Source organism: Ranitomeya variabilis, chromosome 4 (assembly GCF_051348905.1).
Source record: "Ranitomeya variabilis isolate aRanVar5 chromosome 4, aRanVar5.hap1, whole genome shotgun sequence".
In the NCBI taxonomy this organism is placed as follows: domain Eukaryota; kingdom Metazoa; phylum Chordata; class Amphibia; order Anura; family Dendrobatidae; genus Ranitomeya; species Ranitomeya variabilis.
Genome location: NC_135235.1, coordinates 265,844,817 through 265,865,717, shown reverse-complemented (window position 1 = coordinate 265,865,717; position 20,901 = coordinate 265,844,817). Strand labels below are relative to the sequence as shown.

The 20,901-nt window shown below is 50.8% G+C and overlaps 2 protein-coding genes across 3 annotated transcripts in view; one reads left to right on the top strand and one right to left on the bottom strand.

Moving 5' to 3' along the window:
* DIXDC1 (DIX domain containing 1) overlaps positions 1–18,070 on the bottom strand; it is a 93,614-nt gene extending 75,544 nt beyond the window's left edge. Inside the window, exons 1-2 of one of the 2 annotated variants that reach the window (XM_077249759.1) lie at positions 17,961–18,070; positions 6,846–6,909 (exon numbers count right to left, since the gene is read on the bottom strand). In XM_077249759.1, coding sequence (XP_077105874.1) covers positions 6,846–6,884 — 39 coding nt within the window. In that variant the 5' untranslated portion in view covers positions 6,885–6,909; positions 17,961–18,070. Of the gene's footprint in view, positions 1–2,475; positions 2,728–6,845; positions 6,910–17,960 lie in introns of those variants that run through there. The other variant, XM_077249758.1, reaches the window with a different exon arrangement.
* Positions 9,155–11,527, top strand: LSM11 (LSM11, U7 small nuclear RNA associated). The gene has a single exon (XM_077249799.1). It carries the CDS (start codon positions 9,253–9,255, stop codon positions 10,051–10,053), a length of 801 nt encoding a protein of 266 aa, XP_077105914.1. The 5' UTR covers positions 9,155–9,252; the 3' UTR covers positions 10,054–11,527.
* Positions 18,071–20,901: the final 2,831 nt, after the last annotated feature.

Here is a 20,901-nt window from a genome sequence, read left to right as displayed (position 1 = left end):
TACTGCTATTATACGGGATCAGGGATGAAGTCGAGAATATACTGGAAGTCCACGCATCTCCCTCACATCCCTGTATCCGGAGACACCCGGTATATACTAGAAAGATTCTGCGGTATCCATGTACGCCCGATACTCCCTGGCCGGGGAGCAGCCATTCATTAGTAAAGCTCCGGCCTGCCGTGCTGCCGACATGTGTCACGTGTGTTTGGGATGTTGCTTAGTAATAGGTGTCATAGTACAGAGGACGGATGTGATGGTGGCACAGAACTGACAAGTGACATCTGGCCCAAACACACCGATCAGCCATAATACAGCGCCACCAAAACAGCTCCGAAAGGCACGAGCTGTCGCTTGTTCATCACTTGTCCTTACCTAGATCTATTGTGTAGCTATTAACATCTCCATGCCATATACTTGAACACCCCACAAGATCTTCCGTATACCGGGAACACCCCCACAAGACCTGCCGTATACCAGGAACACCCCACAAGACCTGCGTATACCGGGAACACCCCCACAAGACCCGCCGTATACCGAGAACACCCCACAAGACCCACCGTATACCGGGAACACCCCCACAAGACCTGCCGTATACCGGGAACACCCCGCAAGACCCGCTGTATACCGGGAACACCCCACAAAACCTGCCGTATACCGGGAACACCTCACAAGACCCGCCGAACACCGGGAACACCTCTCAAGACCAGCCGTACACCGGGAACACCCCCACAAGACCCGCCGTATACCGGGAACACCCCACAAGACCTGCTGTATACAGGGAACACCTGACAAGATTTGCCGTATACCGGGAACACCCCCACAAGACCTGCCGTATACCGGGAACACCCCACAAGATCTGCCGTATATCGGGAACACCCCGCAAGACCTGCCGTATACCGGGAATACCCCACAAGACCTGTCATATACCGGGAACACCCCACAAGACCTGCCGTATACCGGGAACACCCCACAAGACCTGCCGTATACCAGGAATACTCCACAAGACCTGCCATATACCGGGAACACCCCACAAGACCTGCCGTATACCAGGAATACCCCACAAGACCTGCCATATACCGGGAACACCCCACAAGACCTGCCGTATACCAGGAATACTCCACAAGACCTGCTGTATTTTGGGAACACCCCACAAGACCCGTTGTACACCGGGAACACCTCACAGGATCTGCCGTATACCAGGAACACCCCACAAGACCCGCCATACACTGGGAACACCTCACAAGACCTGCCATACACAGAGCACACCCCACAAGACCTGCTGTATACCGGGACACCCCACAGGACCTGCCGTATACCGGGAACACCCCACATGACCTGCCGTATACCGGGAACACCCCACAAGACCTGCCGTATACCGGGAACACCCCACAAGACCCGCCGTATACCGGGAACACCCCACAAGACCTGTCATATACCGGGAACACCCCACAAGACCTGCCGTATACCGGGAACACCCCACAAGACCTACCGTATACTGGGAACACCCCACAAGATCTGCCATATACTGGGAACACCCCACAAGACCTGCTGTATACCGGGAACACCCCACAAGACCTGCCGTATACCGGGAACACCCCACAAGACCTGCCGTATACCGGGAACACCCCACAAGACCTGCCATATACTGGGAACACCCCACAAGACCTGCTGTATACCGGGAACACCCCACAAGACCTGCCGTATACCGGGAACACCCCACAAGACCTGCCGTATACTGGGAACACCCCACAAGACCTGCCGTATACCGGGAACACCCCACAAAGTCCTGCTTTATACCGGGAACACCCCACAAGACCTGCTGTATACCAGGAACACCCCACAGGACCTGCCGTATACCGAGAACACCCCACAAAGTCCTGCTGTATACCGGGAACACCCCACAAATTCTGCTATTATGGAGAAGCTTGGACTCGTCATCTAGACCTCATTATCTGCCGGAGTTGCTCGGTCCCTTGTCGCTCGCCGGTCACACATCGGCCAGCCTCGGTATATACTGCAGGCGCCTCCTGTATCCGTCTGTGCACACGATCCGCTGCCTCCAATCAGCCATAACTCACATTCGGCTATACTGTATCAGCAGAAACTATTACAATACACCCGACAGCGGTGAATTACGGTAAAACTCTGCTCTCCTGACATAAAACCTCGGTGGAGCTGAACTCGTCATTAACGTCTCGCCTTCCTTCATAAGGATAACTGTGAATTGAGATAATCCGGCCAGTTTTCCTGCAGATTCGGCTCTGCTACATCTGCACAAATATTAGCAGAGTTTGACTTTTTTTCCTCCATATCCTGTTTGCTACGAACCCTCCACGACGTGCCAGGCGGAAAATGACATTGACCTCGCTGCGAAACCAAACTTCTGCCCAAGTCTCCCAACTGGAGGGGGCGAGCGCTTCATCTCCCATCACAAGCCCCTACATACATGGAGGCATCGGTACAGCGTGCAAATACCTCCGGGAAGCCTTCATTGAGAATGTCCTGCAGATTGCCCCTGGCCAGGTAGGCGATCATCATCCGCCACGGCGGTGCACCGGCTCTCCTGCTTAGTTCCGCTGGCGTTTGCAGTGTTCCCAGGCTAATGCCAAGCACAAAGAATGAGTAGCCATCAGGGATAACGCCGGTCCTGTCTGCTCATAGGAGACTGGAGGCAAAGCTGCAGGGAAGGAGGGGGAGATGCAAAGCAGCACTGAGCATGCTCGTAATGGGATCTCCTACCAGCGAGTGCGGTGTCAGCCCTGACATCACTCACACCGCCGCTTTATAGGATGGAGACACAGGAAGAAGTAACAGAAAACAGATGCAAACCTCTGTAAAGTCAGAGTAGGACCCAGAACACAGTGGCTATAGGGGGCAAATCCGCCCAACGGAAGCTGAGCGGCCAACACATACGTATAACGCCGGGCGCGGGTACGACCCCTGTCCATAAACAGTAAGGCAACGACTGATCTCCGGATATCAGGAACGATCCCATAGAAAATGTATCAGCCGAGCACGGGGACGGTCACATCCCGGACGATGCCCGCGCGCTGACTATCTACGACCAGCAAGAAGCGCGCAGCCATGATACGGAAGCTTTAAGAGTGCACAATTTGGGCCATTTAAAAAAGTTGCAAAACTTTTGAAAACTTTTTTTTTTCTTTACGTAATTGGGTTTCATTAAAGGTTTTGCACCGTTTACCTTCAGTGTTCGCGCTGGCTGCAGAATGAGTGAACTGAGAAACCATTAGTGAGCTAATTCAGAGACTTGGTGACGCCTCTATCTGTCCTTTTCTGAGCTCCTCTCAGCTGATTTATAATCATAGATCGCACCAAACTCGAATGGGCAGGAAAGCAAAGAGCCTGTAAAAGCCAAAGGGTGCAACGTTTTTAATGAAGCCCAATTGCAAAAACAGTTTTAGACAAAAAAAAATGCATTTATGTTAAAAAATAAAGTCCTCAAAGATAGACAACCCCTTTAATAACTTAAAACGGGCACTTTTTTTGCTAAACCTCTGCCCCCATTGCAGTCTGGCATTCCTTGGCAAACTTAGGCAAGTATGCCTTGGTCCATGAAAGCTTAGTTTTGCAGCTATGTAACCGGGCATTCAGGAGTCTGGGAAAGCTGGGTGGCATCCTGTGTAGTAGCAGTAGTACAACTGGTCATTACCCAGGAAGAGACGACTATATTTAACAGAAGGGCACAGGACATCGGGGTTACCCTCATCTGCAATGTTCACCCCATAGACCCCCGGCGGAGCCACTGGTCGCCCCCATGGTCTGGTCACTATGACTTGTTCTCGTCCTGGGTGGGGGGACTTCACATGGAACCTGAGCCCCCCCATATGTGTACATTACTGGGAGGAATGCAGATCCGGTTGTCTCCGTCATGAAGTTGTAGAACTTTCCGGGACTTGGCAAACAATATGTTCTCAGTAAGACGTCAGTAAATATTTCTATCACGTTACAGTTATTTTATGGCAGATCTGAAATTAATGTTAATAACAGATTCGGCTTTTTCCATAACGGACGCTGTGCCCACAAAATGACCCCAAAGCCTCGTCCTGATCCTCCTGCACCCTGTGGTGCTCTGTCACTGTCCGGCTGCAGAGGGAGTGAACTAAGAGTCTGTGAGTGAGCTCGGTCCTACTGAGTGGCCGGAGACTGTATACCTCTTATCTGTCTGTGTCTGGGCTCCTCGCAGCTCAGTTCTGACCACATCAAAACTCAACGTGAAGGAAACAAAAAGCTTCAAAAAGCCGAACGGTGAAACAATTCATCATGACATCCAGCTGTGAATGAGACCAGAAAGTTTCATATATTATCTCATCACTGTGTGCATTGTGTCTACACCGTGACATCACTGTGTGCATTGTGTCTACACCGTGACATCACTGTGTGCATTCTGTCTACACCGTGACATCACTGTGTGCATCCTGTCTACACCGTGACATCACTGTGTGCATCCTGTCTACACCGTGACATCACTGTGTGCATCCTGTCTACACCGTGACATCACTGTGTGCATCCTGTCTACACCGTGACATCACTGTGTGCATCCTGTCTACACCGTGACATCACTGTGTGCATCCTGTCTACACCGTGACATCACTGTGTGCATCCTGTCTACACCGTGACATCACTGTGTGCATCCTGTCTACACCGTGACATCACTGTGTGCATTCTGTCTACACCGTGACATCACTGTGTGCATTCTGTCTACACCGTGACATCACTGTGTGCATTCTGTCTACACCGTGACATCACTGTGTGCATCCTGTCTACACTGTGACATCACTGTGTGCATTCTGTCTACACCGTGACATCACTGTGTGCATTCTGTCTATACTGTGACATCATTGTGTGCATTCTGTCTACACTGTGACATCACTGTGTGCATTCTGTCTACACTGTGACATCGCTGTGTGCATTCTGTCTACACTGTGACATCACTGTGTGCATTCTGTCTACACTGTGACATCACTGTGTGCATTCTGTTTATACTGTGACATCACTGTGTGCATTCTGTCTACACTGTGTGCATTCTGTCTACACTGACATCACTGTGTGCAATATGTCTATACTGTGACATCACTGTGTGCATTCTGTTTATACTGTGATATCACTGTGTGCATTCTGTCTACACTGACATCGCTATGTGCATTCTGTCTACACTGTGACATCACTGTGTGCATTCTGTTTATACTGTGACATCACTGTGTGCATTCTGTCTACACCGTGACATCACTGTGTGCATTCTGTCTACACCGTGACATCACTGTGTGCATTCTGTCTATACTGTGACATCACTGTGTACATTCTGTCTACACCGTGACATCACTGTGTGCATTCTGTCTATACTGTGACATCACTGTGTACATTCTGTCTACACCGTGACATCACTGTGTGCATTCTGTCTATACTGTGACATCACTGTGTGCATTCTGTCTATACTGTGACTTCACTGTGTGCATTCTGTCTATACTGTGACATCACTGTGTGCATTCTGTCTATACTGTGACATCACTGTGTGCATTCTGTTAATACTGTGACATCACTGTGTGCATTCTGTCTACACCGTGACATCACTGTGTGCATTCTGTCTATACTGTGACATCACTGTGTACGTTCTGTCTACACCGTGACATCACTGTGTGCATTGTGTCTACACCGTGACATCACTGTGTGCATTGTGTCTACACCGTGACATCACTGTGTGCATTGTGTCTACACCGTGACATCACTGTGTGCATTCTGTCTACACCGTGACATCACTGTGTGCATTCTGTCTACACCGTGACATCACTGTGTGCATTCTGTCTACACAGTAACATCACTGTGTGCATTCTGTCTATACTGTGACATCACTGTGTGCATTCTGTCTATACTGTGACATCGCTGTGTGCATTCTGTCTACACTGTGACATCGCTGTGTGCATTCTGTCTACACTGTGACATCACTGTGTGCATTGTTTATATTGTGACATCACTGTGTGCATTCTGTCTACACTGTGACATCGCTGTGTGCATTCTGTCTACACTGACATCACTGTGTGCAATATGTCTATACTGTGACATCACTGTGTGCATTCTGTTTATACTGTGATATCACTGTGTGCATTCTGTCTATACTGTGACATCACTGTGTACATGATAGTCACCAGGAGGAATTGGAATAACAGCCATACTGCTTGTCACTTTGATTTCCCATAAGATGTAAGAAACCCCTCAGTCCTTTCTTCTATATCTTCAATAATACGTAACTGTTACCTGCCGCAGTAAAGCAGCACACTGCGGTGTGACATCCTCATGTAAGCGATGGGGCTGACAGATCAGCAATTAGGACATTTAAAGCAATTATTTAGGAGCTTACTGAATGGTACAAAGCGACTAATCCGCGGGCACATGGTCACGTCGTCAGCAGGCAAACACGTCGCCACTGACTGATGGCAGCTAATGGATAGCAGGAGACGTTGTGCCCCTCTATGACGCGGTAATGGTGCGTGCAGTGCGAATCTGCAACGGATGTGACTGCAAATCTACGGTGATACTCCACAGAGGTCAGACATAGAAGGGTCCCCCACCTCAGGACCCCCCACCCATCACCAGAGCAGGCGCCATCATGTAGCCATTATAGATGGGGAGGAGGCCGCTCAGACGCGTCTTACTATTCAGTCCTATGGAAGGTCCGAAAATAGTTGAGCTCGTCTGATCGGCCATTTCTGGAAGTAACTCGATTCATTTAAAATTAAGAAAGTTGTGGAATTTGGGAAAAAACAGAAAGCGAATAGACAGATAGTAGATCGATAATAGACAGATAATGGATAGATCTTGGGGGTACTCACCGGTGCTGGTGCGGGGCCGCTCGGGGCCAGACTCCCCATACTCCTCTCTACGGAGAGCTGAATCCTGGAACACAGAACACAGGTGTCGCAGGTTACACACAGACCCTGGGGATCGGCCGCGCTCATTACTCAGGGTGGGACGCTCGTAAACCTCAGGATGTAAACTACACGGATGTTTATAGGAATAATCCCACGTGTGGCATCGTATATAGGGCGAGATCAGACACTGGGAGGCTCCAGCACGGATCAGTCACCACAGTCTCAGCATTACAGATATGGACGGGTCCTGTGCACATGTAACGCGGCTGCCATCCAGGCACTGTGCTACCAGGAGCCACTGACTGTACTCCGCACATACACAGGGACCACCACCTCAAGGGGAATGTGTCATCCTAGTGTTTACACCAGGTTACATGGATTTTTTAATGCAATTTTTTAAAATCATTGTCTATATTAAAAAAAGTGGTAATTTTGCAATTTGGTTTTATAGACCATAACTTCCTGTTATTACTAGAAGAGTTTTCAGCAGAGACAAAATTATAATGACTGCATAGAGATATACAATAGAATACACAGGATCCACCATTCACAATAGGTGATATCACAGCTCACCTCCTCCTCCTGTACAATGACTGATAACACCTCTATATACAGTAGATAACACAGGATCCACTATTCACAATAGGTGATGTCACAGCTCACCTCCTCCTCCTGTACAATGACTGATAACACCTCTATATACAGTAGATAACACAGGATCCACTATTCACAATAGGTGATGTCACAGCTCACCTCCTCCTGTACAATGACTGATAACACCTCTATATACAGCTGATAACACAGGATCCACCATTCACAATAGGTGATGTCACAGCTCACCTCCTCCTCCTGTACAATGCCTGATAACACCTCAATATACAGTAGATAACACAGGATCCACCATTCACAATAGGTGATGTCACAGCTCACCTCCTCCTGTACAATGACTGATAACACCTCTATATACAGCTGATAACACAGGATCCACCATTCACAATAGGTGATGTCACAGCTCACCTCCTCCTCCTGTACAATGACTGATAACACCTCTATATACAGTACATAACAGGATCCACCATTCACAATAGGTGATGTCACAGCTCACCTCCTCCTCCTGTACAATGACTGATAACACCTCTATATACAGTACATAACAGGATCCACCATTCACAACAGGTGATGTCACAGCTCACCTTCTCCTCCTGTACAATGACTGATAACACCTCTATATACAGTAGATAACACAGAATCCACCATTCACAATAGGTGATGTCACAGCTCACCTCCTCCTCCTGTACAATGACTGATAACACCTCTATATACAGTAGATAACACAGGATCCACCATTCACAATAGGTGATATCACAGCTCACCTCCTCCTGTACAATGACTGATAACACCTCTATATACAGCTGATAACACAGGATCCACCATTCACAATAGGTGATGTCACAGCTCACCTCCTCCTCCTGTACAATGACTGATAACACCTCTATATACAGTACATAACAGGATCCACCATTCACAATAGGTGATGTCACAGCTCACCTCCTCCTCCTGTACAATGACTGATAACACCTCTATATACAGTACATAACAGGATCCACCATTCACAACAGGTGATGTCACAGCTCACCTTCTCCTCCTGTACAATGACTGATAACACCTCTATATACAGTAGATAACACAGAATCCACCATTCACAATAGGTGATGTCACAGCTCACCTCCTCCTCCTGTACAATGGATGATAACACCTCTATATACAGTAGATAACACAGGATCCACCATTCACAATAGGTGATATCACAGCTCACCTCCTCCTCCTGTATAATGACTGATAACTCAGGATCCACAATTAACCTTCAGCAGTTTTTCTGGATGCACTTGAGCATCTCGGCAGGAGGTTGTTCCACACATGTTGGAGACCTGAGCCCAGATCTCCTGCGTATGAGGCAGATCCTTCATGTGACCCCAGACTGGCTGGATGATGTGAGATCAGGGCTCTGGGACATTGGCTGGATGTCACTGTCACAGCTAAAACACCAAGCCCCAGCAGTGGCAGAGCGCCAGCACTGGACACAGGGAAGGAGCATTTGGTTTTTATTATTATAGATTTTTAAGAGTGTTTGTGGTCTACTTTCCTGTGGAAAAGTCCTTTTAAACTAGATATTAAGGGGTTAATTACCAGTGTATATGGGCAGTGCTGGGTCCATCTAGTGGTTACTTTGCAGTACTGCTATGTAGCTTCTCCATATATACATAGCTGTGTTGTCGCCATCTAGCGGCTGTCTCCCAGTACTACACGCTTGTCTGGCGGCGGGATCAGTGACACTCGTCACGCACCGGCCGCCCCGTCACGTGGTGTGATGGCCCGGGAGCAGGACGAGGTACCGGAGTGCAGTCTGGACGTCACCTCAGACTCGTTTGACCCGCTGCTCGCCCTCTACTCCACCGACACTCCGCTCCCGTTCCCGGACGTGCGCTGCTTCAACAACTTGGCCGAATATGAGAGCTTTCTGCAGAGGGGTGGCCGGCCGAGAAGCCGGTCACAGAAGCCGGAGAAGAAGGGCCGGAAGCCGGCGCCGGACCCGGAGCGCGTGCAGCGGCTGAAGAAGCTGATGCTGCCGGTGGAGGGCGGCGCGGAGCAGAGCCGGGCCCCGCGGAGGGGCAGGAGGCCGCCCCGGAACGTGCTGACCCGCATGGCCCTGCTGGAGGGCAGCCCCGTGGGCCGGCTGTACCGCTGCGTGCAGGAGCGGCTCCGGGTGCACGTCCACACCCGCACCTTCCGGGGGCTGCGCGGCGTCTGCTCCGGATTCATCGTCGCCTTCGACAAGTGCTGGAACCTGGCCATGGTGGACGTGGACGAGACGTACCGGAGGCCGGTGCTGGGCCGGGCCTTCTACAGCGAGCCGCAGCTCACCCTGCCCCGGCTGATGGCCCGGCTGCGGCTGCAGGAGGACCGGCCGGCGGAAACGGGGAGGAAGGAGACGCCCGACTGCCAACCCGGGAGGAAGGAGACGCCCGACTGCCAACCCGGGAGGAAGGAGACGCCCGACTGCCAACCCGGGAGGAAGGAGAAGCCGGACTACCAGCGGGTGTACACCCGGCACATACATCAGGTGTTCATCAGAGGAGAGAGTGTCCTGCTGGTGCATGTCCCAGAGTGAAGGGCCTGGACTACAGCTCCCAGCAGGCTCTGGAGGGAAGCCACATTCACTGACCCCAGGACTCCTACTCTCAGCCTGCACTGACACCCCCAGGACTGCAACCCTCAACATGCTGACTCCTCCCAGGACTACCACATGCCCTGACACCCCCCAGGACTACAACCCTCAGCCTGATGACACCTCCCAGGAATACAACCCCTGAATCCGATTCCCACACCCACCCCCCCTCCAGGACTACAACCCCGACTTCACCCCTCAGCATGCTATTGGGGTAGTGGAGCCACAGGCTGTAGAGCCGCATTATATACTGTGCTCAAGTAGGTTTAGGGGCCATCTTAATAGTTTGGGGGGAGTCAGGTGGGCCACATGCTGGGTCAAGCAGGCCATTGGGTGGCACATGTACTGGGGTCAGGCGGAACGTGTGTGGGTAGGGCGGGCTGTGTCCTGATCACTGTGGGTTAGGCGGGCCCTTGTGTGGATAGGGCGGGCTGTGTGCTATGGTCGCCATGGGTCAGATGGCCCGTGTGTGGGTAGGGCGGGCTGTGTCATGATCACTGGGTTAGGTGGGCCCTTGTGTGGATAGGGCGGGCCGTGTGCCATGGTCGCCGTGGATAGGGCGGGCCGTGTGCCATGGTCGCCGTGGATAGGGCGGGCCGTGTGCCATGGTCGCCGTGGGTGAGGTGGGCTGTGTGTGGGTAGGGTGGGCTGTGTGCCATGGTCGCCGTGGGTCAGGCGGGCTGTGTGCCATGGTCGCTGTGGGCTGTGTGTGGCTAGGGCGGGCTGTGTGCCATGGTCGCTGTGGGTCAGGCAAGCTGTGCCATGGTCACCGTGGGTCAGGCGGACTGTGTGCCATGGTCGCTGTGGGTAGGGTGGGCTGTGTGCCATGGTCGCCGTGGGTGGAGTGGGCTGTGTGCCATGGTCGCCGTGGGTCAGGCGGGCTGTGGGCCGTGTGTGGGTAGGGCGGGCTGTGTGCCATGGTCACTGTGGGTCTGGCAGGCTGTGTGCCATGGTCACCGTGGGTCAGGCGGGCTGTGTGCCATGGTCGCTGTGGGTAGGGTGGGCTGTGTGCCATGGTCGCCGTGGGCGGGGGGGGGGGGGGGGTGTGTGTGCCATGGGTCAAGTGGGCCGTGTGTGGGTAGGGCAGGCTGTGTGCCATGGTTGGGTGGGCTGTGTGCGATGGTCGCTGTGGGTAGGGCGGGCTGTGTGCCATGGTCGCTGTGGGTAGGGTGGGCTGTGTGCCATGGTCGCCGTGGGCGGGGGGGGGGGGGGGTGTGTGTGCCATGGGTCAAGTGGGCCGTGTGTGGGTAGGGCAGGCTGTGTGCCATGGTTGGGTGGGCTGTGTGCGATGGTCGCTGTGGGTAGGGTGGGCTGTGTGCCACGGTCGCTGTGAGTTAGGCGGGCCCTATACAGGTCGGACAGTCCTCCGGTTCCAGAATCCTATAAGACTCTTTTTATGGTGGTTTATCATTTTAAACCCCCCCCCCCCCCCCCCACTACCTCGGCACTTTGCCTCCTTCACTTCAGTGACTCATTTTTATGGAAATTACAAGCGGCGTGGTGCACATCACAATGTCTTCCCTTCCAAACCCCCCCGCTCCACCGCACTGCTGGCCGCTTCTTCCAACAGAGTCATCATGTCAGCAGCAACAGATTGGCTGCAGCGGTCACTTTCTATCTGAGCCAGAAAACAACATCTTCTGAAGCGTGATCACTGCCACCAAGAGTGAGGGGATGGTTTCATCCAGCTCAGACAGAATTAACCGCTGCAGCCAGTCCGCAGTTGCTGACGCCTCTGCTGGAAGAAGCAATTGGGGTGGTGTGGAGGAGCAGCGGGCCCAGTACGCTCACTACTGTAGATAGGCAATCATGTACTACTACCCCTGGGGTCACGGTGGCCCACATCAGGCGAGCAGGGGCGTCTATATCATGTCCATGGGTCGTATAAAGGGTCCATGTGGTGAATCAGAAGCACTTTAGTGGGGGCTACCTCTCTTATAAATGCACATTGCTGGGATATGCCATCTCTGTGATTGGAGGGGCCACAACACAGGATCGGACACTCCAGTACAGCTCTGCAGGGAAAACATGGGAGTAAATGTAGCTCCAAATCATGCTATGGCCCCTTTATTCTCAAGCCAAGGCCTTAAACCATCATACAGTGATGGATGAGTTGCTTTAAGCGCCAACACATGAAAGATTAGGGGGCCTTATATTTTATCTAGCATTCAGCTGGAAAGGACATGGGAGGGGATATATCACAGTCATGTTTGGTGAGTGTCGGACGGTGACGGTCATATCGCTGCACCAGGAGGCTGCTATGGGGAAATAAGACACATTAGAATGATCTTGCACGTAACCGGGGTGAGGGGGTCTGCATGGGACCCTTTCAAATATCTCATCTACAAACACCCAGTGTTAGACCCGGGAAAACCAATGAGGATTGTAGCAGTTTCAGCAAGAGGCTTCTGCGTTAATCCCTTTTTATTTGTGTACTGTTTTCCCGTCTGTGTTTGTCTTTTTGTTATTTCATCTTTTTGTACCTTTTTTATATATTAAATCAAAAACATAAATTAATATGTTTGTTCCTTTCTGCTCTAAACGTGCCCACAACCTCTAAGAAGGAAAGTCTAGGTGAGCTGTGTTACCGTGTGTACGGGGGTGTTAGGGGCTCTCGATGGCCTAATAAAGGGGGTGGATGTGTGAGCGGTCTACCAGGTGTTAGAGGCGAGTGGGAGAAGCGGAGTCCCCCTTTATAGTCGTATTCGATTCACGAGTGCATTAAGTAAACGGGCATAAGTCACCCCCCCAAGTACTTGGAAAAAAGAAAAGGCAAACAACATAAAAGGGTAAATGTCCCCAATACCAGAAGCAAAGAAAGCTCCATGGAAAACAGTTGATCAAAGTCAGAGTCCTAGTGATCAATAATCTAAAAATATCTACGTATACACCATGTTCCAAATTATTATGCAAATGACATTTTTCTCGGATTTTCCTAAATGGTCAGTGCAAATGACAGTCAGTCTAATAAAAGTCATCACCCGTTAGAGTATACATCGAATTTTATTGAAGAAACCTCCCAATGATAACAGTATAATCTCCAAAATGAATAAAAACTCACAATGCACTGTTCCAAATTATTAGGCACAGTAGTATTTCTAAACATTTAATATGTTTTAAAGAACTGAACATGCTCATTTGTGGAATTTGCAGCATTAGGAGGTCACATTCACTGAACAAAAAAGCTCCAAACTCCAAAACCTCCTAACAGGCCAAGTTACATGTTAACATAGGAACCTTTCTTTGATGTCACCTTCACAATTCTTGCATCCATTGAACTTGCGAGTTTTTGGAGAGATTCTGCTTGTATTTCTTTGCATGAAGTCAGAATCGCCTCCCAGAGCTGCTGATGTGAACTGCCTCCCACCCTCATAGATATTTTGCTTGATGATACTCCAAAGGTTCTCTATAGGGTTGAGGTCAGGGGAAGATGGTGGCCACACCATGAGTTTATCTCCTTTTATGCCCATAGCAGCCTATGACTCAGAGGTATTCTTTGCAGCATGAGATCGTGCATTGTCATGCATAAAGATGATTTTGCTCCTGAAGGCATGTTTCTGCTTTTTATACCATGGAAGAAAGTTGTCAGTCAGAAACTCTATTTACTTTGCTGAGGTCATTTTCACACCTTCAGGATCCTTAAAGGGCCCTACCAGCTGGTTCCCCATGATTCCAGCCCAAGACATGACTCCTCCACCTCCTTGCTGACGTCGCAGCCTTGTTGGGACATGGTGGCCATCCACCAACCATCTACTACTCCATCCATTTGGACCATCCAGGGTTGCTCGACACTCATCAGTAAACAAGACTGTTTGGAAATTAGTCTTCATGTATGTGTGGGCCCAATGCAACCATTTCTGCTTGTGAATACTGTTTAGGGGTGGCCGAATAGTAGGTTTATGCACCACAGCAAGCCTTTGAAGGAGCCTACACCTTGATGTTCGAGGGACTCCCGAGGCACCAGCAGCTTCAAATATCTGTTTGCTGCTTTGTAATGGTATTTTGGCAGCTGCTCTCTTAATCCAATGAACTTGCCTGGCAGAAATCTTCCTCATTATACCTTTATCAGCACAAACACATTTGTGCTCAGATACAGCCACAAATCTCTTAACAGTATGATGATCACGCTTAGGTTTTTGGGAAATTTCTAATGTTTTCATCCCTTCACCAAGGCATTGCACTATTTGATGCTTTTCAGCAGCAGAGAGATCCTTTTTCTTTCCCATGTTACTTGAAAACTGTTACCTGCTTAATAATGTGGAACATCATTTTTAAGTAGTTTTCCTTTAATTAGAATCACCTGGAAAGCCAATTATCTCATGTGTTTAAGATTGATTTCAGTGATCCATTGAGCCCTGAGACACAATACCATCCACGAGTTTATTTGAAAAACAAAACAATTAAATCTTTATGACACTCAAATCCAATTTGCATAATAATTTGGAACACAGTGTAATAACAATACAGCATTGTCACTCGGTGAGCAAGATCAGATGACAAAGGTTTCGCCATCAGCGGCTTCATCAGGGGTGAAATGACTCCATACAAAACCTGTGACAGAAGGTTAAACCCAACATATAAAGGCATCTCTTATCTACATAATAGGCGATATCTTGGGAGGGACAATCGCCTCCGCAGCCATGACTCTAAAGGAGGCGGCTCAGGAGGTGAGCCCGCAGCATACTGAGCAGAAGCTGCTAGTGTTGCTGGATCTCTGTCTGATCGCCAGTTTAGCCATTTCAATGCCACTGTCGGTCTCTTGCCAGCGACATTTAAGCGATGCCATTTCCAACGCTCACACTCCAGCTACTATCTGGTCCCAGAGACGTGATCATGGGGAATTCATGGGGACGCCCTAATAATTCCCATTCCAGTCCTCCCGTGAAGCTCAGCTACATAGGAGCTTAATAGCGATTTTGCTATAATCCTGCAGTAAATAGCACAGGCAACTGCAGCTTCAATGGACTAAAAAATAAAGTATAAATTATTTTTTAAAATGTGTTTAAATCGGTCCCTTCTGTTAAAAAAATAAACATTTGATATAGTTGCATCGGAAAAAGTCTGATCTATCAAAAAATGCTTCTTTTTTTTTAAGCAATGATGGAAAATATAAGAACGCCAGAATGACCGCACTTCCCAAATAAATGTGATAAAAAGCAATGGAAATGTCAAATGTAAGTGTATAACATATATATCAATAGCATGAGGACTATGAGGGGAAAAAGTAACAAATATTCCCTAAACAAAGCAACTTACTAGAGATGCAAAAATATATATAATATGCTGACAAACCGCTCTGTAGAGGCATATAAGGAGGGGCTGCTAGATGACAAGCCTCCTTTTCCCAGCACCCCCGATGACCCTTTCTTCTCAGCACTGCTGCTGGCCACCTCTTCCCAGTGCCCCCGCCGGCCCACTCTTCTCAGCCCTGCTGCTGGCCGCCACTTCCCAGTGCCCCCGATGGCCCTCTCTTCTCAGCACTGCTGCTGGCCGCCTCTTCCCAGTGCCCCCGCCGGCCCTCTTCTCAGCCCTGCTGCTGGCCGCCACTTCCCAGTGCCCCCGATGGCCCTCTCTTCTCAGCACTGCTGCTGGCCGCCTCTTCCCAGTGCCCCCGCCGGCCCTCTTCTCAGCACTGCTGCTGGCCGCCTCTTCCCAGCGCCCCCGCTGGCCACCTCTTCTCAGCACTGCTGCTGGCCGCCTCTTCCCAGCACCCCCCGATGGCCCTCTCTTCTCAGCACTGCTGCTGGCCGCCTCTTCCCAGTGCCCCCGCTGACCCTCTCTTCTCAGCACTGCTGCTGGCTGCCTCTTCCCAGTTCCCCCCACTGGCCACCTCTTCTCAGTGCCCCCGCTGGCCCTCTCTTCTCAGCACCGCTGCTGGCTACCTCTTCCCAGCACCCCTGATGGCCCTCTCTTCTCAGCTCCACTGCTGGCCACCTCTTCCCAGCACTCCCGATGGCCATCTCAGCACTGCTGCTGGCCGCCTCTTCCCAGCACCCCCGCCGGCCCTCTCTTCTCAGCACTGCTGCTGGCCGCCTCTTCCCAGCACCCCCGATGGCCCTCTCTTCTCAGCACTGCTGCTGGCCGCCTCTTCCCAGCACCCCCGATGGCCCTCTCTTCTCAGCACTGCTGCTGGCCGCCTCTTCCCAGTGCCCCCGCTGACCCTCTCTTCTCAGCACTGCTGCTGGCTGCCTCTTCCCAGTTCCCCCCCACTGGCCACCTCTTCTCAGTGCCCCCGCCGGCCCTCTCTTCTCAGCACCGCTGCTGGCTACCTCTTCCCAGCACCCCTGATGGCCCTCTCTTCTCAGCTCCACTGCTGGCCACCTCTTCCCAGCACTCCCGATGGCCATCTCAGCACTGCTGCTGGCCGCCTCTTCCCAGCACCCCCGATGGCCCTCTCATCTCAGCACTGCTGCTGGTCGCCTCTTCCCAGCACCCCCGATGGCCCTCTCATCTCAGCACTGCTGCTGGCCACCTCTTCCCAGCACCCCCGCCGGCCCTCTCTTCTCAGCACTGCTGCTGGCCGCCTCTTCCCAGCACCCCCGATGGCCCTCTCTTCTCAGCACTGCTGCTGGCCGCCTCTTCCCAGCACCCCCGATGGCCCTCTCTTCTCAGCACTGCTGCTGGCCGCCTCTTCCCAGTGCCCCCGCTGACCCTCTCTTCTCAGCACTGCTGCTGGCTGCCTCTTCCCAGTTCCCCCCACTGGCCACCTCTTCTCAGTGCCCCCGCCGGCCCTCTCTTCTCAGCACCGCTGCTGGCTACCTCTTCCCAGCACCCCTGATGGCCCTCTCTTCTCAGCTCCACTGCTGGCCACCTCTTCCCAGCACTCCCGATGGCCATCTCAGCACTGCTGCTGGCCGCCTCTTCCCAGCACCCCCGATGGCCCTCTCATCTCAGCACTGCTGCTGGTCGCCTCTTCCCAGCACCCCCGATGGCCCTCTCATCTCAGCACTGCTGCTGGCCACCTCTTCCCAGCACCCCCGCCGGCCCTCTCTTCTCAGCACTGCTGCTGGCCGCCTCTTCCCAGCACCCCCGATGGCCCTCTCATCTCAGCACTGCTGCTGGCCGCCTCTTCCCAGATCTCCCCACTGGCCACCTCTTCTCAGCGCCCCTGCCGGCTCTCTCTTTGCGATGCCGCTCCTCTTCTCAGCCCACCAGTTGGCCCTCTCTTCACGGCGCTGCAGCCAGTCCCCTTTTCCCTGAGCCGCAGTTGGCCGCCTCTTCCCCGTGCTGCTTTGCTTCTTCCCATCGCCGCCTGCCTGCTCAGATATATACATTACATTTTTGTATATCTAATACATTGCAGAGTCTAGGGGACATTTATGTTACATTTGATATTAAAAAAAAGTAACTCAAAATAGTGGAAATAAAACCATCAGCCCCGTGAGCAAAAAGAAAAACAAGCTCCGTACGGAAACTAAAAGTCACAAACTGTTCTTTCTTCCTTTTTCTGCACATTTCAGGTTATCTATAATAACCCCAGAAGCGTTAGGTTTTGCCGCCGTCATGTGACCCGCAGTCGCGCCGCTATTTCCTACCGCACCATAACCGCTGTGAATAATGGCGGTCTGCGGGTTTTCACTGCACTTCTGGTTTTTTTTTGTTATTTTTTTCTTGCTGTAAATGATAAAGTGAATTCTGTCACAGAAAGCGACAAATAACGAGACTTCACGTCAGCGCGGACGGACGATAAAAAGATGCGGAGAAACATCGGCCTGGACGGGCTTGTAGCGTGTGTGCACACTGCGGCTTTCCGCCTGCGGTTCGCCCCCTGTGAGCTCTGCGCCCGGCACTGATGCTGAGCGGCAGCGGATCCCTCAGACATCACCTCATCCCCGTCACACTGTACTCACCGCACAGCAGAAGACGCAGCCGACAATTCAGCGCTGCCGCACGTCTCCACACAGCGGCCGGCAGCGTGCGGCAGTCACCATAGCAACCGCTACCACAGGGGAAGAGGCGTGGCCATCAGTGCACCCTCAGCCTATGGGAAGCCTCTATCCTCGGTTCCGCCCTCTGCTTTCTCATATCGGTATCTGACTGGTGAAGCACGTAATGAGGCGGGACTAAAAAGGCGCCGTGTGATTGGTCAGCCCGATGATTGACAGCCGCACTGGATGGCGCCTTGTTTACTTGTCCTTATGACCTGGCAGCTGCCTGTGTGGTCGCATCACGGCAGCAGAGTTGTCAGGATTGTCTTTAGGCCTTTTATAAATAAAGCTTTAAATTATTGTGTATTAAAAACTTCTGCTTGTTTCTCATCTACTTTGTGCACATGACAGCCCTAGATGCCCCTTATGTGAGAAAGTGTGTGATGAGGCGTTGCCCATGGTGATGACAACACGTAACCAGGGGACGTGCTACATCCTTAAGGCCAGCAACGGACTGGTTGTGACTGATCGTCAGGACAAGAGCTGCCGTCCAACGCTGCTCAGGGGCCGGCTCTTCCCAGCGCTGCTGCGGGTGATTGACTGCTCTTTGCTACTTACACACATTGGGAAAGACCTGTCAATCACCGGCGTCAGTGCTGGAAAGAGGCGGCGCTGGAAAAGAGGCAGAGGAAAGGGGCGGCGCTGCAGAGAGGCAGAGGAAAGGGGCGGCGCTGCAGAGAGGCAGAGGAAAGGGGCGGCGCTGCAGAGAGGCAGAGGAAAGGGGCGGCGCTGCAGAGAGGCAGAGGAAAGGGGCGGCGCTGCAGAGAGGCAGAGGAAAGGGGCGGCGCTGCAGAGAGGCACAGGAAAGGGGCGGCGCTGCAGAGAGGCACAGGAAAGAGGCGGCGCTGCAGAGAGGCACAGGAAAGAGGCGGCGCTGGAAAAGAGGCAGAGGAAAGGGGCGGCGCTGCAGAGGAAAGGGGCGGCGCTGCAGAGAGGCACAGGAAAGGGGCGGCACTGCAGAGAGGCACAGGCACTGGAGAGAGGCAGCCGGCGGCGCTGCAGAGAGGCACAGGAGAGAGGCAGCCGGCGGTGCTGCAGAGAGGCACAGGTGCTGGAAAGCGGCGGCAAAGCAGAGAGGCACAGGAAAGAGATGGCTGGTGGCACAGCAGAAGCGGCAGCGCTGCACTAGTCTCATCTCCAGCTATGATCCCCGGACTGGATATATAAACTACACCTTCTATAAACACTGGAGAGTTTCAGAGAAATAGTCCTGACCGCAATCGTGCAGCCGAGCTTTGATCCAAGCCGTCCGCAGTGAGGGCAGCACAGATCAGCCCGACATCTCCCTTTAATGGGAAGCTGCAGGTTCTTGGGGCCCCGACTACCATAAGTTACTCTGGAGCAAATGCGGCAATTCAGAGACAACATCCCCCCGATTCATCATCTGCACTTATTTCAAAGCAACTTTTTTTTTGTCTTGTTTTATTCACTGACTTTTTTTGGTGTCAAATTTCTCAAGAATTGCGCATGTAGATCGATGAATTTCTCCAAAAGAACCAGTTATTTACAACTTTTTTATTTCTAAGATGCTTTCCTTTTTTTCCTCTCTGTTACTTTATGGAGCAAAAATCCTTTAAAATATCACACGTTAATTTTCAACTGCATAAAAATAAATAAATCAGAACGATTTTCCATTCGGATACCTGGAGTACAATTGCACAAAAATGTTGTGCCATTTTGAAAAGTCGCAAACAAATTAGGCTAAAATATCCGGATAGGTACAGTGCCATGCGAAAGAATTCGGCCCCCTGGAACTTTTCAACCTTTTCCCACATATCATGCTTCAAACATAAAGATACCAAATGTAAATTTTTGGTGAAGAATCAACAACAAGTGGAACACAATTGTGAAGTTGATCGAAATTTATTGGTTATTTTACATTTTTGTGGAAATTCAAAAACTGAAAAGTGGGGCGTGCAATATTATTATTGTTAAATATGCTCATTTTGCACATTTATTTAATCAAGACTATTCACCAGGTGCGTTACTCTTAAAGAAAAAAATATCAAGATGTTTTCATAAAAAATGTAGAGGTTTATTGAATTGTCCACAGAAAAACCACATTGCAGCAAAACATAAAAATAGATGAAATAGTTACGAACAGATTGTCCATTTGTAAATATCAGCGCTTGTTACTCATCTTTACCAAAGTTCTGAATGGTAAAAGCAGTCTGTCTGTGTGAAGTCTGAAGTCATCATGGCTACCAGCTGTTCCTTCCTTGTGTGACTTGTCTGATGTCCATGGAGAATGATGGTGAAGGCAGGAGGTGACAGCTCCCACGTGACAAGCCCCCCCACCTCCTAAGAGCTGTGTTTATATATGTGTCCTACAGATCACGTGTTCTCTCTATATGGTGTTAACTTATACTCTGAGCTACATATACAGAAATAGCTTTTTGTAATGTCAGCAAGAAGCAATGTGTTCTTTACTGAACACATTCAGAATAAGAATAATTCAATTAATAATTAATATTTAACACAAACTCACTCCAGAAGTTCATTGTGGATCTTTGAATGATCCAATGTTGTCCTAAATGCCTAAAGATGATAAATATAATCCACCTGTGTGTATTCAGGTGTCCGTATAAATGCACCTGCTCTGTGATAGTCTCAGGGTTCTGTTTGAAGCACAGAGAGCATCATGAAGACCAAGGAACACAACAGGCAGGTCTGTGATACTGTTGTGGAGAAGTTGAAAGCCAGGTTTGGATACAAAATGATTTCCAAAACTTTAAACATCCCAAGGAGCACTGTGCAAGCGATCATATTGAAATGGAAGGAGCATCATACCACTGCAAATCTACCAAGACCCGGCCGTCCCTCTAAACTTTCATCTCAAACAAGGAGAAGACTGATCAGAGAT

Excerpts from the sequence above, each read along its gene's own strand:
- LSM11 (XM_077249799.1), top strand. The coding sequence starts at position 9,253 with ATGGCCCGGGAGCAGGACGAGGTACCGGAGTGCAGTCTGGACGTCACC.